General features: G+C 53.4%; 1 protein-coding gene across 1 annotated transcript in view; it reads right to left on the reverse strand.

Annotated features, from left to right (window-relative positions):
- RBM19 (RNA binding motif protein 19) overlaps positions 1 to 24,797 on the reverse strand; it is a 120,389-nt gene that overhangs the window by 70,554 nt on the left and 25,038 nt on the right. The window contains exons 17-21 of the mRNA XM_043439837.1: positions 22,167 to 22,339; positions 21,287 to 21,347; positions 17,322 to 17,401; positions 15,407 to 15,462; positions 11,931 to 12,047 (exon numbers count right to left, since the gene is read on the reverse strand). Coding sequence (XP_043295772.1) covers positions 11,931 to 12,047; positions 15,407 to 15,462; positions 17,322 to 17,401; positions 21,287 to 21,347; positions 22,167 to 22,339 — 487 coding nt within the window. The remainder of the gene's footprint in view (positions 1 to 11,930; positions 12,048 to 15,406; positions 15,463 to 17,321; positions 17,402 to 21,286; positions 21,348 to 22,166; positions 22,340 to 24,797) is intronic.

Raw genomic sequence — 24,797 nt, forward strand, 5'->3', positions numbered from 1 at the left:
ACCTGGCACAGTCCCTGCCTCATGAGAGACGCTTTGTAAATATTTGCTAAACCCACGAGGTATTTCTTAACTAAAAAGCAGTGTGGCACGACTCCCTTTCCGTGGAAAGCTCTGAGACCGGAGAGGATTCAGAAGCTGCTCTTACTCTGAGGCGTCCCAAGATTTCCTGGGGCTCCCTCCCCGCTGCCGTTCACCGCCAGGGTTCAGGAGCCACAGAGCACAATTACCCGTGGCAACAATAAGCCGACTGCCGCCCTCCTGCAAACCCAGACAAAGCGCCGAGACCTTGTAACTGAAAAGGCACTGAACGTGGAGCGAGGAGGTGGGGGCAGGCTGCTGCAGTGGGCGGGAGCCAGTGCACAAAGCCTCCTCCCCACCCCCCACCTCGGAACCGCATGGTTCTCCCCAGGATGCCCCATTCCACTGTCTGGGCTCCGTCACCCTACTCTGGAAGGAGTCTGGGCATGGAGCGATAGGAAATATCAGCTGCGCTGGAAGACCAGATCTACAGAATCGCAAGGGAAGGTAAAGAACAACCACAAGAAGAGACAGCCTCTCAACTTCTGAGCTCATTCTTATTTTTTTAGAGAGGAGAGTGAAGTAGGCTTTCATACAGGTCGGGGTTTGGAACCGCACCGCCACTCAGTCTGGCAGATGGAAATGTAAGAGCTCTAGCGACGGGTGATAACTACCATGTTCTTCGGCAGATACCTGCAGCTTGCCTACCACAGACACCACGCCCGAGTCCGTGGCAGACATCACTAGTCAATTACAGTGCTGTTTCCTGCAGAGCCCAGGCAGCCTCACAATCCTCTGAGATCGAACTCCAGCAGCCACGACCAACGGGTTTGCGCTGGCTCGAGAGAGGAGGAAGCCCTCTGCTCTGGCTGGTCTCGCCCAACCCCATCACTGAGTCACTCAATAAACAGACTCTCCAAGAAGTCACCAAGTGCCCAAGGTTACGCAGCGGGTGCCGGCAGAACTGAGCCAGAATTCTCCCAACTCCCTGGCTGGGCGTTCTCACTTGGAAAATCACACTGGCTCCTTTCCAAGCTCACAGCCGACTTCTGATGACTGGGGGACAAGGGCGGTGTGGAAAAGGAGAACTCAGGTGACCCGAGCACCTCTTGTGGGCAAGCGCCGCAGTCACTTTCACAGCCTCTGACCGCCCCTGAGTAGACGTATTATTGGTAGAGCGGGAGCAGGGTCGTTAAAAAAAAACAAACAGAAGCAGAGTCTGGCGTGGATTTTCTGCAAAGCAGGCCTCTGAAATGAAGTGAGTATCATCCAGCTCACATGTCAACCAGATCCCTTGGGGCTCCCCGCCTAGCCTGCAGGACTAACGCCCTGGAGATGGGTCTGCAGATGGACAAGAGCCTGAGGAACTTACCTGCTGGTTCCCTAGCTCTCCAAAAAAGGTGCAGAACACTTAACCTGTTCACTCACACTGCAAACAACCAAAGCTTACTATTTTTCCATAACCAAATTTATGCATAAACCTGGTACATTTATGCAAATTTATGCATAAATCTAGTGGCTCAGATGGTAAAGAACCCACCTACAATACATGAGACCTGGGTTCAACTCCTGGGCTGGGAAGATCCCCTGGAAAAGAGCATGGCCACCCACTCATGTTTTCTTGCCTGGAGAATCTCATGGGCAGAGGAGCCTGGCGGCCTACAGTCCATAGGGTCGCAGAGAGTCGGACATGACTGAAGTGACTTAGCACATCACAAACGACTTCCCAGGTGGTCCAGGGGCGGATACTCCGTGCTCCCAGTGCTCCTAAACACCAGTCTGGCATGTATCCATGTGTGTGAATATTCTGTTCTGTGCAATTTTATCACACGTAGACTCGTGTGCCCACACAAGACACAGAACGGGCCCGTCACAGAATCCTTCCCTTCTCGCCTACCCAATCCCAGGCAACCAGCCGTCTGCTCTCCACCTCTGTCATCCTGTCCTTTGAAGAATGTTACAGCAATGGAATCAAGCAGTATGTAACCTCTGGGGATAAGCTTTTCCACTCAGTGTAATTCTCTAGAGATTCATCTGGGTTGCTGCCTGTGTCGATAGTCTATTTACTTGGTTTTGGCTGCTCTGGGTCTTCAATGCTGCACGGGCTTTTCTCGAGATGCGGTGTGCGGGCTTCTCATTGCGGTGGCTTCTGTTGCAGAACACGAGCTCTAGGGCACGCGGGCTTCAGAAGCTGCGGCTCCTGGGCTCTAGGAGCTGTGGCGCACGGGCTTAGCTGCTCCACGGCATGTGCCATCTTCCCGGACTAGGGATCGAACCCGTGTCTCCTGTATTAGCAGGCAGATTCTTTACCACTGAGTTATCAGGGAAGCCCCATCTGTTCTTTCAAAAAAAAATTCACTAACTAATTAATCTGGGGGCGGTGGCGGCACTGGGTCTTCGTAGCCGTGCACAGGCTCTCTCCAGCTTTGGGGACTGGGGGCCACTCTCGCGTCGTGGTGTGCGGGCTTCTCACTGCGGTGGCTTCTCTTGGTGCGGAGCACAGGCTCTAGAGCTCGGGCGCAGCTGCCCAGAGGCATGTGGAATCCTCCCGAACCAAAGACTGAACTCGTGTCCCCTGCCTTGGCAGGCAGATTCTTAACCACTGGGACCCCAGGGTGTCTTGGTTTGCTTCTTTTTATTGTTGAGTCATAGTCCACCGTCCAAATGCATCGAAGTTTAACCACGTGCCCACTGAAGGACATTATGAATGAAACTGGTATGAACTTGTGTGTGCCTCTTCCTCTCTTCCAACAGCTTATCAAGATGCAATTCACATACCATACAATTCGCCCAAAGTGTACAATTCCACAGCTTTTAGTGTGTTCAGAGCTGTGTGACCATCACCGCAGCCATTTTAGAAAATTTCATCAGCTTTCACATCCCTTAGCCGTCACCCACAATCTCTGCCCCATCCCTAAACAACCATTAATTTACTTCCTTTCTCCGTTTGCCTCTTCTGGACGTTGCATATAAATGAAATCATGTGACATGGGGTCTTTCGTGCCTGGCTTCTTTCACTTAACATATTGTTTTTGAGGTTCACCCATGGTGTAGCAGCCAACAGTACTTCATTCCTATTTATGGTAGAGTAACATTTCAGTATGGAGACAGACTACATTTGGTTTATCCACTCATCGGTGGTTAGACATGTGTAAACTTTTTTTCTTTTTTGGCAGTGCTGCATGGCTTGCGGGATTTTAGTTCTCTGATCAGGGACTGAACCCGGGCCCTCGGCAGTGAAAGTGAGAATTTGTAAGCAGTGGACTATCACGGGAGTCTTGCATATAGGTTTCTGTATGAACACATATTTCCATTTCTCTGGTACAGATGCTCAAGAGTGCAGTTGCTGAGTCGCGTGATAAGTGTCTGCTTCATTTGTCTAAAACTGTCCACACACTTTTCTAGGATAGCTGGACCATTTTACATCTCACTAGCAATGTGTGAGTGATTCAGTTTCTCTGCATCCTCGTTGGCCTTTTGTGTTACTCTTATTTTGTTCTTTTAGCCATGCTGACAGGTGTGTGTATTTGCTTGGTTTTCCCCTGAGCAGAAATAAGATGCCCAGTAACATCTGCTGAGAGTCTTGCCCTGCGGTCTCCTCTATCGGCTATAGCTTGGTTAGTTCATGCTTCTCCTTTCTAAACCAAGGGGCCCTTGTGTTAAAAGCTGGATCTGAGATGCGGTCACCCCATAGGCTGGGCTGGGTGGGACCTCTGGGATTGGACCATGTAAGGCCGTTGAGCTGTCTTTTACAGCTGGTTGGTGGAGTCCACTCAGAACTCTGGATCTCTTTCAAAATAAAAAGAGGTCAGAGAAGGACTCCTGCATTCTGTCTTTGGGACAGTCTCTTAGTGGAAGAACAGATTCCTTTGTATTTTTCTTGTTGTTGTTACTGCCTTGTAACTGTAATCACCTTCCCAGGTGGGGCCATCATGTCCTTTGAATGTAGTGATCCCAGGGACAGAAGCAGGCTCTTTGAATGAAATGGGCACAGTACCCAGCTTGCAGTGAGCACATTGTATACTGGCCCTGACAAGCATCACGGACATGGAAAATCACGGGCATAGTATAAAGACTTAATAGACATAAGCTACATAGACATACGGGGGCTTCCCTGGTGGCTCAGTGGTAAAGAACCCCCCTGCCAATGCAGGAGATGAGGGTTTAATCTCTGGGTCAGGAAGATCCCCTGGAGAAGGAAATGGTAACTCACTCCAGTATTCTTCCCTGGGAAATCCCACGGACAGAGGAGCCTGGCGGGCCGTGGTCCATGGGGTTGCAAAGGGTCGGACACGACTGAGTGAATGAGACGAGCACATGAGACAAGGCGCGTCTCTGTGTCCCGACTCTGTAACAGGAAAGGTGGCAGGGAAAGAGAGGGACTGGGAGCACGGATCCGACTCTGCCACTTGCTTGGGGTTTTACGGCCGCGTGGCCATCTGCCTCATCAGCGGCCATTCCCCAGGCTTGTGGGGGTAGGAACAGATGAAATCGTGAGCACAAAGGCACTTCAGGCCCCGGCAGGGCCTGCTGGTAAAGGCTGTGCGAACACCCGCCTGTTGTCAACAGCCCTCCCTCTCACGGCAGAGAGCACGCCCGTGAGGGACATTGACACAGTGATGCCCCTGCTACAGCTGACATCACACAGCTAACGGGCGGCCCCAAACCCCCAAACACATGCAGCGAGTGGACAGGTCAGCTGAGCAGTGCTCTCTGGCCCCTGTTACGTGTGCTGTATCACGGGAAGTGGTGGGTGTGCAGAGTGGGGCTCATCCTCCCTTGGACCGCCCTGCCCCTGGATCATCCAGTTGGTTGCTTAGGACCTAAATACAGGGGTCATCCTTAACTCCCGTTTGCATCGCAGTCCTCATTAAAGCCGTCAGCAGGACTCTGAAAATGCACCCCCATACACACCTGGCACCCCACTTCCACGGCTGACACCTGGTCCCAGCCACTGTCACCTCGAGCCAAGGGGACTACAGAAACCTCTCTCGTCTCTTTACAAGATCTCTCACAGATATAAGTCAGATCCCACCACTCCCTCTGCTCAGAACCTCCAGCTGCTGAGGAATAAAACACACAGACCCTAAGAGCATGGGGGCCGAGAACAGCCGAGGCCGTCACGAGGAACAAAGACACCGCAGAGCAGGCTATTACAAAGCCACAGTAATTAAGACTGGGGGTATTGGCACAAGGGGAGACAAATAGACCCGTGGAACAGATTAGAGAGTCCAGAAACAGACCCTCGCATATGTGGTCACCTGATTTATGACAAAATCAATACTGCAGAGCAGAGGGGAAAGAATGGCCTTTGCAATAAATGATGCCAGGCCGACTGAATATCCATGTGGGGGAAAAAAATGTCCCTTGATCTCTACCTCACGCCATACACAAAAATCAATTCCAGATGGATTGCATAACTACGAAGGGTCAAAGATTTCAGACGAAAACATAGGAGACCATCTTCATGAGCTTGGAGGAGGCACCGATTTCTTAAACTGGACCCAGAAAGTTCTAACCAAGAAGGGGAAGAAATGACAAATTGACAATGTTTAAAATTAAGAAACTCAGTTCATCCAGGGACACCGCTAAGCTACCCACAGAATGGGCATGCAATCCTACATCCACCAAAGGACACAAACCCAGAATATGCATAGTCATGTAAAAAATAAGAAAATTAATAATAAAAAAAATTAGACAATCCAATTTTTAAAAAATGAGCAAAAGATTTGAATAGACATTCCATAAGAGTATATTCAAGCTGGAGTTCCAATACTTTGGCCACCTGATGTGAAGAGCTGACTCACTGGAAAAGACTCTGATGCTGGCAAAGATTGAAGGCAGGAGAAGAAGGGGGCGACAGAGGATGAGATGGTTGGATGGTGTCACCGAGTCAAGGGACATGAGTTTGAGCAAACTTTGGGAGATGGTGAAGGACAGGGAAGCCTGGTGTACTGCAGTCCATGGGGTCACAGAATCAGACGTGACTTAGTGACTGAACAACAACATATTCAAATCACCATAAAAGTATGAAAAGGGATTTGACTTCCTTAGCCATCAGGGAAGCACAAATTAAAATCATGTGATGCTGCTACTATATACTCACCAGATATGCCTAAAAAGAGAAAGATAGACACTACCAAGTGTTGACGAGGTCAGTGGGCAATTGGAAGTGGAACTGATTTGGAAACCATCTGAGTAATGTTTACTGAAGCTGACACAGGCTCACCCATGACCCAGCAATTCCACTCCTATGGGTACACCCTACAGAAAATCATGCACATGGCTACAGACATACACAAGAATGTTCCCAGGAGCATTTGTTAGTCAAAAAAGACAAAACATCGCAGACTACACAGTCATTGAGTCCAAATGTCCCACTCTGGTGGGGATGCTGCTAGTTCGGGAGGCCGTGTATATAGGTGGGGCCAGGGGTACGTGGGAAACGTCTAAACCTTCCTCTCGATTTGGCTGTAAACCAAAAACTGCTCATAAAAAAATAGTCCTATAACAAAGCAAGCACACAACAAACCAAAAAAATCAGTGAAGTTGGAGGAGCAGAGATACCCTGATGAAAAAACGGCGTGGGTGCGGTTTGCAGAAATGGACACTGCAATTCCCTGACCTGAGACCTCACATCCTGTCTTCAGAGGGATCAGCTGGGCTCTAGCATTACCTGTCACGTTTGTCTTTTTTATAAAAGGGGGAAGAAAAAACTACTTTCCGTGTATAATTAAAACTAGAAGACAGAAACAAAGCCCCTTAGGGATGCCCCATCTCCCCACAGGCCCCACGATCTCCTTTAGTCCGGGGGTCAGTAAACTGTCCCCATGAAGGGCCGGGCTGTCAGCTGTCTGTAACCTTGCGGATCTTGTCTTGGTTATAACCACCCGACTCTGACGCTGCTGCAGGAGAGAGCAGCTCGGACAACGCGATGAACGAGCATGGCCGGTCTGATCAGTGGATGCAGAGCCTTCTTTTTAGGGTCACTCTGTGGGGGTGGAACTTGGCAGGAGAAGACAGGGGTGGGTGGAGGGGGGACCTCGGGACAGCTGTGCCCTCCTAAACCCACCCCCTTCAGAACCTGGCTGAGGGCTTTCTCTGCCCCCCGCCTTCAGGACTGGTCCAGGCTGGCTCTCTCGAACAGCCTGAGCTGTTTTTTGCAGGGCTTCTCCCTGGTGAAGGGGAAGTGGCCTCAGGCGTCTTCCCGGGCCTCTGTGAAGAGCAGATGACAGGGCTCGAAGCTTCTGGAAAAGTACTGTGGACCACTAGGAGTTAAACTGGCAGTGACCCCGCCCTTGGGCGAGGGGAGACGAGGGTGGGGGGGAGCACGAGAGAGGAACTCGGCGGGCCAGCCGTGTTCCCCCTTTCCTCCACAGCCCCGGTCGCGGTCACCACGTCACTGTGAGAGGAAATGAGGAGGAGAGGGGGCCGGGGACGGATGGACGCCATCCACAAAGCGGGCATAACGGGTGCGCCAGGGATGGGAGATGCAAGCCGACTAATTAAGGCCTCCAGACACCTGTTGTGAGCTCACCCATTCTCACCCCTGGCAGGTGGTTCGCACCTCTAAGGAAGGGGGAAAAAAACATTCAGATAAAAAAGCGTCCATCTGCAGCCCGGTGCCGAAGGCCCAGCCTGCCTGAGGTGGCTGCGTTTCTGCCACCTGACATCCTGACCTCAGGGGAGGTGAGGGAGGGGGCGTCTAGAGCGAGAGCCACCGGCTGGGCTGCTGCAGAGCTGTGTGACCCTGGGCAAACTCCTTAACCTCTCTGTGTCTCCTGCTCTACCTCTATCAGACCCCAGAGAGGAAGGCTTTGCAGTTAAATCCAGGTGCTCAGGACACATTTACTGGGAACCATCTATGCACCAGGGGCCTGTGGCCTCCACAGTGAACGACAGACCAACCCCAGAGCCAGCCCAGAGAGCAGAGGGGATGCCCATGTGACAGGAGACAAGGGTTCGATCCCTGGTCCAGGAGTGACTCGCATGCCATGCAGCAACAAAGCCCACGGGCCACAACTATCGACCCGGTGTGCTAGAGCCCAGAAATCGCAACTACTGAGGCCACCTGGCCTACAGCTCGTGCTCCACAACAAGAGAAGTCACCACCGTGAGAAGCCTGCACACCACAACTCGAGAAGAGCCCCTGGCTCTCCACAACCAGAGAAAAGCCTGTGTGGCAATGAAGACCCAGCACAGTCAAAAATAAAATAAATAAAAATTTAAAAAATGGACATACTGCCGAAAACCTCTAAGGATCCGGCACTGCTGCCAGAGATACAGGCTCGGTCCTGAGTCAGCCCTGCCCTGGGTTCCCAGCCTGAAGCCACCGGCTTTGTGCTGTTTAATAGCCACAGCGAACGCTGATTAACTACCCGCTTCGTACCCGGCGCTGTATTAAGTGCCCCACATGCATAATCTCACTTAATCCTTTTAACAGCCCTTGAGGCAGCCACGTGGTGAGGGAGCCGGGTGCCAGCCCGAGCCGCCTTGACGACCCGGCGGTAGGACTCTGGGCTCCGGAGCTGGTTTCTTTACTGGAGATGACAAGCACTCTGCAGGGCTGTAAAGAGCCAAAGCACTTCAGCCCACGGTGCCTGGCACAGAGGCCGGGCTACAAAAGTCCGCTTTGTGATAGGGATAAACACTAGTGATTATTACTGTGGCATAGTTATCACAATTTGCAGCACACGTTACCAGCAGTATGAGGACTACTGTTTTATGCTGGGGAAACAGGTACAGAAGGGGAAGCAGAGAGGGGACTGGCATCTTCCTCCACTGCGACTCCATTCACTCTTTAAAAAAATTCCTTGTTTTGATGTGAACCATTTTTAAAATCTCTATTGAACTTGTTACAATATTGCTTCTGCTGTTTATGTTCTGGTTTTTAGGCCTTGAGGTGTGTGGGATCTCAGCTCCTAGACTGAACCACAGCCCCCTGCAATGGAAGGCGAAGTCTTAACCACTGGACCACCAGGGAGGTCCCACCTCCCTGACTTTTCTAAAGGGCGAGCCTTGAATTGGCCCAGAGGGCAATCCTGCGGAGGCGTGGATCTGCGGGGTCTTTGGGCACCCGTCAGGCTGGGTTTTAGAGGCTGGGGCAGTGAAGCCCAGATGGAAGGCTGGTGGCCTCCAGGAAAGGCTCAGGCCAACACTGCCTCAGCTGAGAAGCTGCTGCCCCCAGCTCATGGGCAGGGGCCTGGGGAGGGCAGGGGAGCTGCAGCTTCTCAACAGGTGGTCTCCAGAAGCAGACGGCACTCTCCCACGGCCCTGCACTCCAGCTTGCACCCCCTGAGTGCGTCACTGTCTGTCACTGTCACTTTCCTCCCTGGCCCTTCATGAATAGGAGCCTGTCTCTCCTGACAAGGCTCTGTGCCCAGCACCTCGAGCAGTGCCTGGTACAAACGGCACACCCTCGTGGGTGACGGCTCTACTGAAATGATCTGGAGGACGGTAACTTCTTCAAGACCCAACAGAAGCATTAACAGGCCAGGCCCAGAGAGGTGTGGTTCCAAGCCAGGGCTCTGGGTCAGACCAAGGACACCCCACTTCCAGCTCAGTTGTGTGGTCCTGGGCTGGAAACCTCGTCTCTCCAGATCTCCAGGGTCCCTCTGGGTACAGAAGGGATAACAGCATCCCTCCTTTGCAGCGCTGCTCTGCTGCTTAAAAAAAAAGATACAGCACAGGAAAGCATGGTGCGGAGACCAACACGCGGTGAGCTGTGATCACGCCTGGTAGGATAAGCCCACGAAACTTAACCAGCAAAATGAACTGGACTGGTTCCCCTGAACCTTGACATCTTCCCCTGCCTTTGACCCTTGCGGGCTGCTGGCTTTGTCTGAAACTGGGTCTGGTTTCCTGGCCCAGCGTGTCTCTCTGAGAAGACTCACAGCGACCCCTGCTGCCCCGGCTCGGAATGGTCTCAAACTCCCGGCAGGACACCCAACAAAGCCAGGCTCCGAGAAGGTGCTGGGTTTTCAGGGGCCAGTGAAAACTACCGCTGGGGACGGCAGGAAGAAGAGACGCCACGCGTAACGACATTCGGGCAGGGACACTAATTCCCTGTCTTCTCAAAACAAACATAAAACGCGAGACCAGACAGCGCTTTTCCTTCTCCATCTCGGTCTTTTGTTTCCCTGGATCAGTGTCATTCTCAGACTGCAGAACCAAGCGAAGCTGTCATTTCGGCGAGATGTGACTCTCAATCCACACATGCAATCCTGGTTTGATCTGGCAGTTCTTAAACTGGACTCCTCAAAAAGCAAGAGCTCGTTGAAACCAGCAGCCGCGAGAGGCTCAGGGTACATACCTTCTTGGGATGGCAAGCTCACTCCTCTTGACTCACCTCCCCAGATATCGGGAGATGGAAAACAGCACCCCTATTGTGACTCCACCTTACCAGGTTTTAACACCACACAGGGGATCCTGGAATTACAGTTAAGACCCTACCACTCAGAAACCGACAGGGCCAGCACCTTCGCATTGGCACCGTGCTGACCACATCTGTTAATGAACGGCACGCCAGTGTGTGATTTAGATCGTGGGAAGGAGGACAGGAGTTTTTTAAAGGAAATCCCTCAAGTGGCTTCCCATTCTTTACACCACTGAGTAAGAGCAAAGAGGGTAGATTTCACACAACGATGATACATCCTTTCTAGTCTCCAAAATCTAGGACTTCTACCTTCTGCCCACAGCTTACCTGGCAAGAAGCTAATAGGTAACCTTAACGGGGACTGAGCTCTCCCGATCCTTGTGCCAGAACTGGACAAATGCGGGATCAACAAACAAGGTCTAATACACAGAATCCTAAATGCCCCCCCCCCCGCCCCGCCGCCATGTGCATGCCAAGGAGCTACAGGTTCCCAGAACACTCCAAGTTTGCAGCCAGGCTTCCACAGTCTGCTAGGCTGGTGCCAAAGTCATCTGCCCTTAGGTTCTAAGAGCTTGGCGGTACTTCTCTGTGCTACATGGCACACACCTGGAGAGCAGGCTTGCTTTAAACGTTTCCCCCTTAGGCCCTCTCCCTAAACACACTTCATCCAGGGCTTGGTACTGGGTGATAGCTAACTTACCTGAACCGGCTGGTGCAATGGACCAGCACAGGGTTGCAAACCTCTGGCCCCGGGCTCTATCTGGCCCACGCATAGACTCTGTCCCACATGAACTGTTTTTAGAAAGTGAATTAGTTGCCAACTTATTCCCTCTTAAGAATCCAGATTGCCAGTTTCTCTTTCAAAACCTAAGAGAAGAACCTAAGACACCTAGATTTCCGCTGGCCCTCCAGCCCGTCAGTCCCCACCTGGCCAGCTCTCCCAGGCTGTTTCCTGCCCGGCCTGAGAACCCTGTGAGTTTTGATTCCTGTGTTAGCAGCTGCCGATGGACTACATAATGTAGGTATGCGATCTCCCCTCATTTCAAAAGGGGATTTCCACAGACAGCAATGTAGACCAGGGGTCCCCAACCCTGGCAGGATATCGGAATCTCCTGGGGCATTCTGATCCCAAGACCAATGTCTGGGCTCCACCCCCAGTGAAAGGAATGTAACTTTCTGGGGGTGGAGTCTGAGCAAAGGTGCATTTATCAAAGTTACCAGGTGATTCGCATGTGCAGAGACGGCAGTGGATTGCTGGCTTAAACCAAAGAGTAACTTGGGTGGCAGGACTTCGGGCCCATCAAGGGAGGACCTGGGGTTCAGTCCACCTGGTTCCTGCCCCTCCTGTAGATCACCAGTGGGAATAGAGAAAAACTGATCATCCCATTTGCACACCTTTTTGCCCAGTGCTCTGAGACAGCAGTGTCTGAGATTAAGGGAGACACATCATTGGCGGCGAGAACATGATCTTTAAGAGGCCACTGTGATGGCCTTTGGTGCACCATCGGCTCCCACCCAGCACAGCCTCGCCTCTTACCTGAAGAGTTCTCGGATCTCGCGGCTGTCAGCCTGGAAGGGGATGTTCCGCACCAGGATCTTGGAGGTTGTCTGCTTTCTGGGCACTTGTTTCTTCCGGGTCGATGTCAGGGCTGGCCTGGAGGGTCAGGGGAAGGCTTTGGGTTATTTGGGACCTCGGCATAGCTGTTGCCCTCCGCTGACTCCACCACCAAGCCCCGCCACCAGCACTGATGCTTTCGTCCCCTGCTCAGGTGAGGGACTCAGAGAGTCAGTGTGGATGCGGCTGAGAGGAAGGGGAAGGGAAGGAGGACTCCCCTGGGTGGCATGCAGTCTAATTGTTGTCTCCTTGCTGCAGCTGTGGATGTCCAGGTGACACACCCTACCCAGGGGGTGTCTGCTGCCCTTCATCTGGGACTAGCAGGCACTTGAGAAAAGAACCCCGATGGGGGCAGCGGGGGGCAATTTCTCCCCAAACTCAGTCTCCTCTGTATCTTTGCAGGTGTCCCGAGAGACTCTGGCTGCTCCTCAGGTCTTGCTGGAGACGTTTCATCACTGACCGGAAGCACAGCATACAGGGGCCTCGTGGTGGTGGTGGTTTAGTCGCTAAGTCATGTCCGACTCTTGCAACCCCATGGACTGTAGCCCGCCAGGCTCCTCTGTCTATAGGATTTTCCAGGCAAGAATACTGGAGTGGGTTGCCATTTCCTTCTCCAGGGAATCTTCTGAACTCAGGAATCAAAGGCGGGTCTTCTGCACTGCAGGCGGACTCTACCAACTGAACTACGAGGGGCCTGAAGCACCTTCTAACCACCGAGCCCGGCCAGAGCTGCGAGAGGAAACTCTCCACTGAGGTTCAAGGCCACCTGGAACCTGCCCCCCTGCTCTTCCAGGGAGACCTTCTGCTCTGTGGCAGCAGGGGACGGTCACGAGCAGGGGCGTGAATCGATGATCCTTGTATGAGACTCTCGTGGCCACTTAGAATCTGTGTGATCCTGAGCAAGTTATTACTTGGCCTCTCCGGGTCTCAGTTTTCTTGGATGTATGACAGGCCTAATAACAGTGCCAACCTTGTCAGATTGTTTGAGGTTTTAATGAGAGAAAGATGTGTCGAAACACTCTGCACTGTGCCTAGCTCAGGGCAAGCCCTCCATAAACAGCAGCCGGTATTAAAATGACTTGTTCTGACTCATCTGAAGTCTGATCCACATCACCTCTTCCCTATCACCACTAAGAGAGCAACCCACTCCCATCCCCCTGGCTCTGTTCTTCTTCCTGGCACTCGTTACTGTCAAAAAAATTCATTTGGGGTTTTTTTGTTTTTAAACTTCATTTATTTTTATTTACTTGGCTGAGCCAGGTCTTAGCCACAGCACATGGGATTTTCTATCTTCCTCGGGGCATGCAGGGTTTTCAGTTGCAGCATATGGGATCTTTAGCTGCAGCGTGTGGAATCTAGTTCCCTGACTGGGGATTGAACCTGGGCCCCCTGCGTTGGGAGCGTGGAGTCTTAAGTCCCTGTACATAAAAATTTAGTCGTGTGTCTCTTTGCTGTCTGTCCTCTAGGGCCATGCTGTCCAATACAGTAGCCACCAGCCACACGTGGCGAGCAATTAAATTGCAATTAACATGACACAAAATTAAAAAATTCAACTCCTCAGCTGCTGGGTCATCCAACCTCCGAGGTCATCCAACCACCAACGGCCCCTGCCTCAGTATTTATGCCCCTCATGTGTACTCCCCTCCTGCTCTCCTGTGAAACCAGGTCAGAACAGACACTGCCACTTCTTCCCTGTTCTCTCATGGATCACTCGCTCTGGAGGTAAACCAGCTGCTGTGCCGTGAGGACACTCGTGCAGGCCTAGGGAAGAGGCCAATGTGGTGGGGAACTGAGGCCTCCTGGCAACAGCCATATGAGGCCACAATTTTGGAAGCGAAACCATCAACCTCAGTTGAGCCCTCGGATGAGACTGCAGCCCTGCCCAGCATCTTGACTGTGACCTCCTAAGAGACTCCAAGGCAGAACTTCCCAGCTGAGCTGTTCCTGAATTCCTGACCTTCAGAAACTGAGATAATAAAAAACACTGATTGTTTTGATCTGTTAAGTTTGGGGATACTCAGTTATAGTGTGATAGGTAACTAACACAGTGGTACCTGTCATGTCTCAAGTGCTCAAACGCCATGCGTAGCAACAGTGCAGAGAACATCATAGGATGTTTCCATCCTTACAGAAGGTTCTATCAAATAGCACCACCTCAGAATGAAAACCCCACAAAGCTTCTCCCTCCCCAGCTCCTGGGAAGGCTGTCTGGTGCCCAGCAGACTTTCTGTAATTTTTGGTTGAATGAAAGACTAAATAAACACGGCCTAGGAGCTGAGAGCCTGCACGGTGACTTCGGCCTGACTCCCTGGAGTCAGGGGACTGAGGAGAAAAGACCAGCACCAGCTAAGTGATCATGTGCAGGGCATGTGCTAAATGCTTTGTGCACAATCTCCAGTTTTCACATTTTACATGATGCGCAAAGTCACCCACCTGAGGTCATGGAGCCCCCTGGATTAGAACCCAAAGCTGCGGGGCTTGAAGCTTGGACTCTCACTCTTAAGTCATGGCTCAGGAGCCTCTGTTAGCTTCTGGGGGCTCCTGCACCAAGCCTGCTTCTGGCTAAAGATGTTCAGAATGGCATGGACCAGAATGGGTGGAGACCACCAGATGTTGCCTAGGCAGGCTTCACAGGTAACATTAAAAAAACAGACAGAGAAAGAAGAAACAGCAGCAGCTTCAGGTGAGCTCACCAGCAACCAATCTGCTCAACAACCATGAGGTGGGGTGGGTGGCTCTGACAATGACAACGATGATAACGTCTGATCCCTTATGTGCCGGCCGCTGCTCAAAGCCCTCCTGGTGTGTGAGTTCAGTGAGGATGTGCGAGCAGGTGAAGACGCAGGGACAACACTAAACCCCCCAGAAGACCTCCACTATTTCAGGAAGCTGGCCTTTGGGTGCAGTGGTCTGCTTCCATCTCTAACACCTACTGAACCTCTTTTCGAATTAAGCAGAGGCTGTCTCTGGGCACTGTTGTCTGGCTCCAAGAAGGAAAGCCCCATAAAGATTTAAAGAATAAGAAGTCTAGGTCTTACTGCTGCTTTTGGTTCATCAAAGTGCCAACAACTCGCGACCAACTCTGCCTTGGCTCACTGATACCAGCAAGAACAAGCAGGCTCTGCTTGCTTCTCTGGCCCATGTTCCTTTTGTTGTAATGAGTGTGCATTACATGACTACTCCGGGGACTGGCGCAGTCCCAGTTCACCAGGGGAAAGGGCATCGAAGCTGGCATGTGGGGCACCTCCTTGATCAGGACGGGGCCCCAGGGGTGAGAGGGGTCGGGTCGGTGAGGATGTTAAAGGGCCGTGAGACGCCCTCTGCGGCACCAGCATTGGGGCTAATGGGATGGATTCAGATTCCAGGGAAGGGGCAGGGGGTGGGGAGTGGAGACTCACTTGGTGGCTCGTTCCGAGATCCTCACTTCTAGCTTGTGGCCGTCCATGACGTGACCCTGCGAGGGGAGACAACACAGCCTGTCCTTCTGTCTTAGAAACACGCACCCGTAGCCCTGTCCTTTGCTGGAGCGGGCTTCGGCTGAGCAAGGGGAACGGCAACGCCAGGGGGCGCCGACTGTTTCAGGGCAGAGAAGCCCGCTGGGGTCAAGGACCAAGAAGGGTTTCTCCCCGAAGTGGCTCCTGCCAAGCGTGGGCAGCAGCTGCTGGTAATGGAGCCCCAGCCCTCCAAGTCCTCTCACGCCAAGAACAGCCCTGACCTTTAAGCCATTCGAGGGGCACAAAATTTTCCATTGTTTATAAGCATTTTCAGGCCAAGTGAGCCCCTTCGGTCTGGCTTCCAGAGAGAGACTTTGGTTTGAATTGTAGGCTCTTGGAAAAAAAAAAAAATTCTAAATCACAGCGGAGATGCCTCTAAAGTGAGGCTCTAACATGGGTCCCTTAGGCAAAACTGGTGTATTAGCAAAATTACCCTTGAAAATCCTTTAAACCTCCCATAAAATACAGCACACATAGCCTTGTAGAAATGGTTCTGGGCGGCAACATGCCCATATGTAGCACACAGCAAGGCACAGAACGTAACTCTCCCGTGTGTGGGGGGAAATCTGAGACTCCTGGATGACATGGATGAGAAAAGACAGACCACTAGGCGTGCACAGCTGAAATCCACTTAGAGGAGCACATGGCATCTAACGACACAGTTGGATTTCCAGTGTCTCTTGAAAAAAACCACAAACAAAACAAAAAACCAGAGACGATGTGGTATGGCTGGGGCCCACCTGCCTGTGAGGCGGTAACTGACTGAGGCCAAGACGTGGCCTCTTTTGATGGGGGAGGCACCCCAATTCTACTCTGGGTGATGCCAGCCCCTGGGCTCGTTTACAGGGCCAGCCTGGCCCTGTGGGTATCTGAGGTGGAGAGCAGAGAGCCTTTCCCGGTGGAAGCAGAGGCCACCCCTGCCCCAACCCCCACCGAAACCTAATTCAGCTCTTTTGGGAGTCACCTTGGGCCAAGGGGCGAGTCATCAAAATTCTACAAAAATGTCTACAAAAACAATCAAACAGGCTAAGCGCCCAGTTACATTTCCTTTAACCCCTAAGGCCTTTCTCTTGACCAGCAAGCTCTACTGGGATAGACTCAGTTGCCTGGAGGGTCCAAACGATGAAGCCGGGCTCCCCAGAGAGGTGGCCCTGCATGGCTGCCCTTACCACCCAGAGTCCAGCCAGCACACGTCTCGGAACAAGGAGCCGGGAGGGCGCGGCCCTGGCTTGTAAACTGCCCCCTGGTCAGCTCCATCTCACACTGCCTGCCCGGCCTAGACAGACACGGGCTGTTCCAAATACTGGTTTGAAAGGGATCCTGGGCCCCTGTGGGCCCCTCCCTGGTCCCTGCCTTTAGGAGCTTATCCAAGAGGCACAAGCATTAGCGCCCCGCCTGCCCGCAGTGCCCCCACTGGCCGCCACCCCAGGTGGCAGCAGGCATGGCAGGTGACAGCGGGGAGCCCGGGGTCTCCAGAGAGGAGGAGGTGCACAAGAAAGCACGCTCCTGCCCCTTCCTGCCAGCGAACCCGAGCCCCTCTCATGACCTGGTCTTGGCGTTACTCCTTCAGAGGTCTGCTTCACCGGTCTCCCCAAGGCCTGGCACAAACCAGGCTCTTGATCAAGAGACTGAATGAGTGCACCGCAGGGACTCGGGGGAGCTGAGGAAGCCGCAGGGCCTCGGGCCGCTGTCCCCTAGGGCCTCAGAAGATGTGGACCTGCCTGCGCTCCTGCTTCATCTCAGAAGCTGGACAGGACACCCGCCCCACCGCCTGCCTCGCGCCGCCCCTGGGGGACCTCGGCCGAGACTCCCCACTTACCTGGAGCTGCTTTAGAGCTTTCTGGGCCTGCTCTGGCTTCCTGTATTCCACAAACCCAAACCCCATGGACAACAGTGCTCCTGAAACAGACAGAGCCGGGAGTCGCATCAGGGCGCCGGGTGGGGAGGAAAACGAAGAAGCTGGGACGGACCAAGTTCAAGGGCTCCTGGGGCCCCCTGGGCGTCCCCTCAACCCTCTCATTTCTTCATGCCCCTCGTGGTTCCCAGAAAGACCCCAGCCTGCCGCCTGCCATTTATTACTGGTCGTCTTGAACAATCAGCCAACGCGGTTACAGAGCCGCCACCTGAGGCCTGGCAGACTATTAATTAACAGATGATAGAAGCAATAATTAACTTCGTGATAGAATCCCGTCTTCCACAGGGAGGGATGACCGCCTTTGGGCTAAGCAGCAAAAAACTCAACCCGGGCAGTCCCCTGCTTCCATACGTAACGCACAGAATGGACACATGCGACAGAGTCAAGGGCACCAGGGGCTTACTCTCCAAAGTGTTCCTGACCATCCAGTGACCTCCGGTTCCCAGGTTTCAGACATCAGCTTGGGACAGGGAGAGTGACTATTTTATGAGAACCCCTCTGGCTCCACCCTGCTGGGGCATGAGTAGCAAGAATTCAGAGGGCCAGGGGCAGTGTAACCACTTATAGGGAACTTGGCTTCTGTACGTAAACATGTGTAACTGCAGGTACGTACGAATAAGCTCCCTTGACATCTCGCCCTTTTGACACAAAATGGGATGCCGATTACTGACTTTATTCTGTACTCTCTTTCACAGCTGCACTCAAAGAAGGCTGGCTCAAGGCTGACGGGCTCAAAGGAGGTTCAAAGGTGTACCATTCCTGCCTCCGTGGTCCTCATCTCTGCATCTCTCCTTTGTGAGACTGCGCCTCTGCCACGTGCTCCTGCCTGTCTGCATTTCCGCTCACAGCCACGTGTTGTCACAACGGGGGGAGCCCAAGGCAGGAAGGCATTCCACAAACAGCCCAGATGTGCGTGGCTCTCTGGGCAACGCCGGGGAGGCTCAGACGGAACTGCTGGCTGACAGGTCGCACCACCCTGCGGGGACCTCCAGTATTTGTGTCTCAGGGGATCTGCGCAAGCTCCATTCGCAGGGTCAAGGGTGTGGGTGGTGGGTGAGGGGTGTCTGTGCCTGTAGGCTATTTAAAAAGTGCACCGAGATGGTGCAGAAAGCAAGCAGTCACGAAGTCAAGTTCGTCACTGAGTCACTGACACTGTGCAGATCCATTCTGCCCTTCTCCTGCCCTGGGAGGCTGACGGCCACAGACAGCACAACCTGGGCTCCCTGGCCATCTGGCTTCCTGTTGGGGTTTAGCCAATGGGAAGCCCTGACTTGAGATGGGTGGGTGGAGGAGAGGGTTGAGGGTCTTGGTTCCTTCCATGCACGCCATCATCTCCTTGCTCTGGCGTGTTCTGGCAGCACCAGTGTCCAGTCCACACCCTTGGCTCTGCTGGTGGCTCTTCTTCTTCTTTGAGTATTTCTTTATCTGGCTGCATTCAATTTAGTTGCGGCATGTAAGATCTTCAGTTGCGGCATGTAAGATCTTCAGTTGCGGCATGTGGGATCTAGTTCCCTGACCATGGATTGAGCCCCAGCCCCCTGCATTGGAAGCATGGAGTCTCAGCCTCCTGCCCGCCCCCCACCCCCAGGGAAGTCCCTGGGGGCCCCTCTTCTACGGCTCTGGTCACAGGACTCCCTCCCCCACAGCCTCTGGGCTCAGCAGGGAAGGGGTGCTCTCCCACAGGACCCACTGCCTCAACATCCCCTGTGGATCCCCTCAGCCCAGCCCATGCCCAGGCACTTGGCTCCTTCATTACAACTGTCCCCTTGATGATCCCAGCTGAGCCAGCTTTCTGGCTCCTCTGGAGCCCCTTGCTGATAACAGACACTGATGGATGAGCCCCAGAGGGCAGGGCTCTCAAACAGAGGCTCTTGAAAGACTGTAGATCTTGAGAACTGTTCACGACACTGGAAGACCAAGTAACTGCTCTAAAGCTGGAGAGTGTTCTGGGGGGCCAGGGGGCAGGCTCCAGAGGGGCAAAGTGACACCAAAACCCACAGGAACGGCCTCAGCTGGAGCGGGCGACCCCTCTGCCAGCATGACTCACGCCCCAGACTTCAGGGATCACCTCTTTTCCTGAACCCCACACAACAGAGCCTTCATGTTGTTCACCTGATACTTACATTGTAGCCTTTCCTCATAGCCTAAACTATGTATGCAGTTCTTGGGGGAAGAGGGATGTTATGGTTTGAACTGTGCCCCACCCCCCACCCCTCAATGTGTATGCTGAAGTCCTAATCCCTGCCTCTCCGAGTGCGACCTTATTTGGAGACAGGTTCCTTACAGAGATAGTCAAGTTAAAGATGAGGTCATTAGACTTCCCAAGTGGTGCTAGGGGTAAAGAACTCTCCTGTGCAAGAGACGTAAGAGATGCACGTTCAATCCCTGGGTCGGGAAGATCCCCTAGAGGAGGGCATGGCAATGCACTCCAGTGTTTTTCCCTGGAGAATACCATGGACAGAATACCATGTAGCCTGGTGGGCTACAGTCAATGGGGTCTCAAAGAGTCAGACACGACTGAAGTGACTTAGCAGCATCAGGCTAAGCCCTAATCCAATTAAGACTGTTGTCCTTATGAGAAAGAAAAGGGGTGGTGGGAACGGGTGGGATCTGAGCACAGGGCAGATGTACACGGGGAGAAGGCCATGTGAACATGAAGACCTTCACCTGCAAGCCGAACAGGGAGGGACCAGCCCTCAGAACAGCCCTCCCTGACAGCCCTCAGAATGAAGCAACCCTGCCTGCACCTTTATCCTGGACTTCAGGCTCCCAGAACTGTGGGAGGGTGAACTTCTGCAGTGGAATCCAGCTGGTTCCTGGTGCTTTGTGACGGCAGCCCAAACCGATACGGGGGAATGCCCCAATTCCTATGCCACGTGTCTGCTTCAAAAAGCCCAGACTCCTCTCTCCAGCAGAAAGCCCTCCTGTGATGTGGAATCCGCCTACCTTTCCAGGAGCATCTTCTGCCCCTTCAGTACATTCCTGACCTGCTAACACAGCCCTCTGCCGCCTCCTTCAGCCACACACCTTGCTAACTGCTCAGCATCCCTCCTCTCTGAGTCTCGATCTGACGTGGAGAACCCCAGGCTGGGCTCCTGTCCAGCTGGGCCGCCTGGGCTCTCACCACTAGCTCGTTTATCTCTCAGGACACAGTCATGGGCTGACCCACATGGTATCCCTACAGATACCCCAAATTGAAGGGACAGGGACTCTGTGGCTACAAAAAAAAAAAAAAAAGCAAGGGCCGAGGGCCTGTCCATCATCTGTAGGAAGCCAGGGCTGGAAAAGAAAAACAGACCAGAGGCCAAGGGACTCGTGAGAATGCCTAAGGTGGACTGGAGGGATGAGGGTGGTATCTGCCCGGCCCAGGCACCCCAAGGCCAGTGAGGGGCGTGGCTGATGACTCGGTGGAGTGTTTCAGATGCCCCATATCTGGGTGGTTGGTCTTGGGAGGGAAGTGGGAAAGCCCAAGATGGGTTGGTTCCTGCTCCTCCGTGGAGGGAAGATCCTCCAGGAGCACAGAGATGCTGGGAGGATGGAGAGGTATCTGCCGCTGAACAGGGTCAACCCTGCCAGCCCCCTAACAGCCCGCTCCAAAACCACCCCTGACAATCCAGGGTGGCAAAGGGTTTCAATTCAGGAGAAGCTGATGTGCATGGCTGCTCCCGCTGGAAACCACAAGTCTCCAGGGACACAGAAAGGAGGACCATTTTGGACGAGCCAGACAGGGAGAGTGTGGGGCTGGCAATGATCCGAAATGAAAGGAGACCTTCAGAACGAGCGAGCAAGAGGCACCCTCACCCCCTACCCAGAGCAACACCATTTCTTTCACAATTGTTTCTCTCTGACCAAGCTCTCATGTGGAATACCTGCTTTGTTCTTCTTCTTGGAAATGGAGCAGCTCTTCACCGCACCCACTTTGGAAAACACCTGGAAGAGAAGGTCGGCATGTGTTACCAGCTAATCCTGCAACTGGTGCAGGCGTGTCTTGAAACAGGGGTCCCCAACCTCCAGACTGTGGACCGGTATCTCCAATCAGATCAGCAGCGGTGTTAGATCAGAAATAAAAGTGCCCAAGAAATGAAATGCACTTTCTTAACCATGGCCCCCGTCCCAGTCTATGGAAAAATTGTCTTTCACGAAATCGATCTTTGGTGTCAAAAAGGTTGGGGACCGCTGACTCAAAAGCCGGAGGGGACCCAGTCCACTGCAGGCGTGGGCAGGACGAGAGTAAGAGCGGAGGCTACTGGAGTTCCCCATCGTCTTCCCCTCTGCCCCCTCCTATGAATGCAACACTCTCGGCCATCAGGGTCTCCTGGCCGGGCTGCTCACTGCTGTGCCCCTGCTTGGCTCTGCAAAGCCAGAAGAGTGCACTGGCCTGGCGTTTATGTCAGCCTCGCAGACACCACATGGGGAGGGGCCTTGTCTTCTGACTACAGCTTTCACACCGCATACGCCTCCCCAGGCACCCCGAGAGGTCCTCTCATGTGGCTCCTGCGCACACAGACGCCCCTCCCAGCCCCCACACTGGTCTGACCATGCCTCACATCTCTGGGTGAGATGCCTACCACACGGCCTCGCAAAAGAGTCAAGCAGGCAGCTGTAGGTTACTCATCTACACGCCACCACAGGTCTCGCTTCTAGGTGAGGGGGTGGGGGGTGGGAAACAGATGCAGGGACCACAGGGCTAGATCAACAGACCGGAAGTCCTGCCCCCACCCATTCCCTCTGGGCCAGGAGGTCACTCACTCCCTTCAGTGTCTCCTCGGTGGTGTCAAAGTTGAGATTTTTGATAAACAGAGTGCACCCGGGAAGGCTCTCTTCCTCCTCCTCCTCCTCTTCTTCCTCCTCCTCTTCCATCCTTGCTGAAGCATCGTGTGCTGCTCCATCTGTCGGCTGTTCACCTTCTGGGGTCTCACCATCTGCATGGGCCAATCCCCCCACCAAAAGAAATCCATTAAATGATGTCTTATCTGCCTAAGCGCCAGGACCTAAAGCATAGAACCTGCTAGACCAAGAGGGATCAAGAGGGTTCTGTCTCTGAGTGGCCAGTGTCAGGAAGGGACGGGACTCTGTGACTCCGCCTCACGCAGTGTTTCAGCAACTCTCGGGGGGCAAAGTGGGGGAGGGGGAGAAACCATCCTGCCCTTGTCTTCAAGAGAAAGGAGTATGCAGCACAGACCAAAAACCAGAAGCCCTAACTTAGATGAACCAACATTTGTCTGAAGGAACAGCACTGCAGGAGAAGGGAAGGGCAAGCGTGAGGTTGTGAGTTACAGGGTGGGTGTAGGGCTGCAACTTGTGCCACTGGTCAGCCCTGGTGGCGAGTGTGGAAGCCTCTTGAGGTTGGGAATCACATCAGGACCTCCTGAGAAGTTATGCTGCTGGGAAATGTGTTCTGTTTGGGTCAACCTCCCTAATTTCTTTCATGATCAGGGTCTGGGGACAATCACCCTTTCCCCACATACAGATTTTGGAAGCTCCTCCCATACCGACCCCCACCCCCGCCAACCACCACCACCCCGGAGAAATCAAACCTCATCTTAGCCATTCTCCAAGGCAGTTCATCCCTACCTCTCCAAGGCTCCCTCCCCCACCCCAGGTCTGAGCCCTGCACACAATGGGGACACTCCATTCTGCAAACGCTTGCATTCAAGTAGTTCAAGCCCAAGGGAGCAGCTGGGGCTGCAAACCCATCCTCTGCACCCTCATGCTGAGCACCAGAGCCATCCCCGTCTCCCTGGCCCTTTCTGATGCAAGCCCACTGCTGGCCAGTCCTAATTAAACTTCAACCGCTTTGTCATGAAACAACCCTTTCAAGTCCTAATGGAAACAGCAACAGTGAGGACTCTGCCGTTCCACATCAGTTGAACACCAGCAGAGGGCAGCCTCTGCTGTTGGCACTCCTGTGGAGGTGAACCCAGAATCTAGACTCTCGCTCCAGGACAAAAAAGAAGAAATCTACATGAAGGCTCCCTCCCCCACGCAAGAAACTCACGCAATTTACCCAACAAGTGACTCCATGGTGTGGCCATTTGTCCTCAAAACCCAACTTTCAAAGCAAAGTGGGGTGGGAAAAAAAAGTATTGTTAATCATGGGGAAAAAAGCTGTGCTGAGAGGCTGAGACTCCAGGTTCTGAATGAGAACTTCAATTGGAAAGATGACCGTGACCTTCAGCTTCGAAGGACACCTGCCCCACTGGCTCTCCTTGTGCCTGACGTCTTGGAGAAGAAAGCAGAAAGGAAGGGGTGCTGATCAGATGCCCCACTGCGTGCATGGGCTGGCCAGGCACTGTGAGGACGTTCTCCCATTGCTGACCACAGTGGCCACATCACCATAAATGGGAGGGGCCCGAAGAAAGTCCCAGAAGTCGCTGCATCTGAACCCTAAACCCTAGGCATCTTCAGGTTGGGAGAGAGGTTCATGGGAGACTGACTGAAAAGAATTTTTTTCTGCAGATAAGACTGGTGGGGTTGATGGTGACTGGGAGAGCTCACGGTCATTTAAGGGGCAGCCTGCTCACGGCACCAGCCAACAGCTGCCACGTGGGCAGATGGACCCCAGTTACGGATGGGTACTTGAAGCTTTCACAAGAAGCTGCGGGGTCATGGCCAAGGGCACAGGCCTTGGAGCTGGTGGCTGTGGGGCACAGCCTGGCTCTTTCTAGATGTGGGACTTTGCAGAAGTCACTCAGCCTCTCTGTGCCTCCTTCTTTCCATTCAGAAAAGGGGAAGGGCAATCACACAGTTATGAGAGTTAACGCACAGACACCCTGGCAGAACAGCGTCTGGGCCAGGCAAAAACGCTGTGAATCCCTAACTCCGAAGGCCCATGGCCATGGGAGGCAGGCTGGCCCGTGGTAGGCTTTAGAGAACAGCTGGTGGGTGCCACGACTCTGAGTCCGGGGGACTGTGTCTCTGCCGGCCACGTCCCTGGGAAGGGCGTCCTCCTCCCCGGGTGGCCAGGCCCTGCTGTGGGCCATGCCCGCGTCTAGAAAGGCATGCAAATGGCCAAGGACGAAGCCAGAGGTCAAGCGAAGTGTGCTTCCGCCCCGACCTCCAGTGGGCAGAGGACAGGAAGACTGGGAAGGAGAAAGGATGTATCATGAACCAAATAGACCGCTTGCCAATGACCTCACCAGGATCCAGGAAAAGAGGGAAGAAACAGGAGCAGGATGGGGCGGGGGTGGGGGTGCTGGGGACCAGGGGGAAGGCTTGGAAAGCAAGGTGGGGTGGAAGGGGGCTGGGAGAGGCGGGGGGTGGGGGGTATGCTTCCATCTGTGGTTGGCACAATAAAATCCAGTCACGCGTCGCCACATGGGGCTTTATTATAATCGGGCCACAGAATTTACGGTGGCTCCCTCCCCTTCCCGGCTCTGG

The sequence above is a fragment of the Cervus canadensis genome, chromosome 1 (assembly GCF_019320065.1).
Source record: "Cervus canadensis isolate Bull #8, Minnesota chromosome 1, ASM1932006v1, whole genome shotgun sequence".
Taxonomy (NCBI): domain Eukaryota; kingdom Metazoa; phylum Chordata; class Mammalia; order Artiodactyla; family Cervidae; genus Cervus; species Cervus canadensis.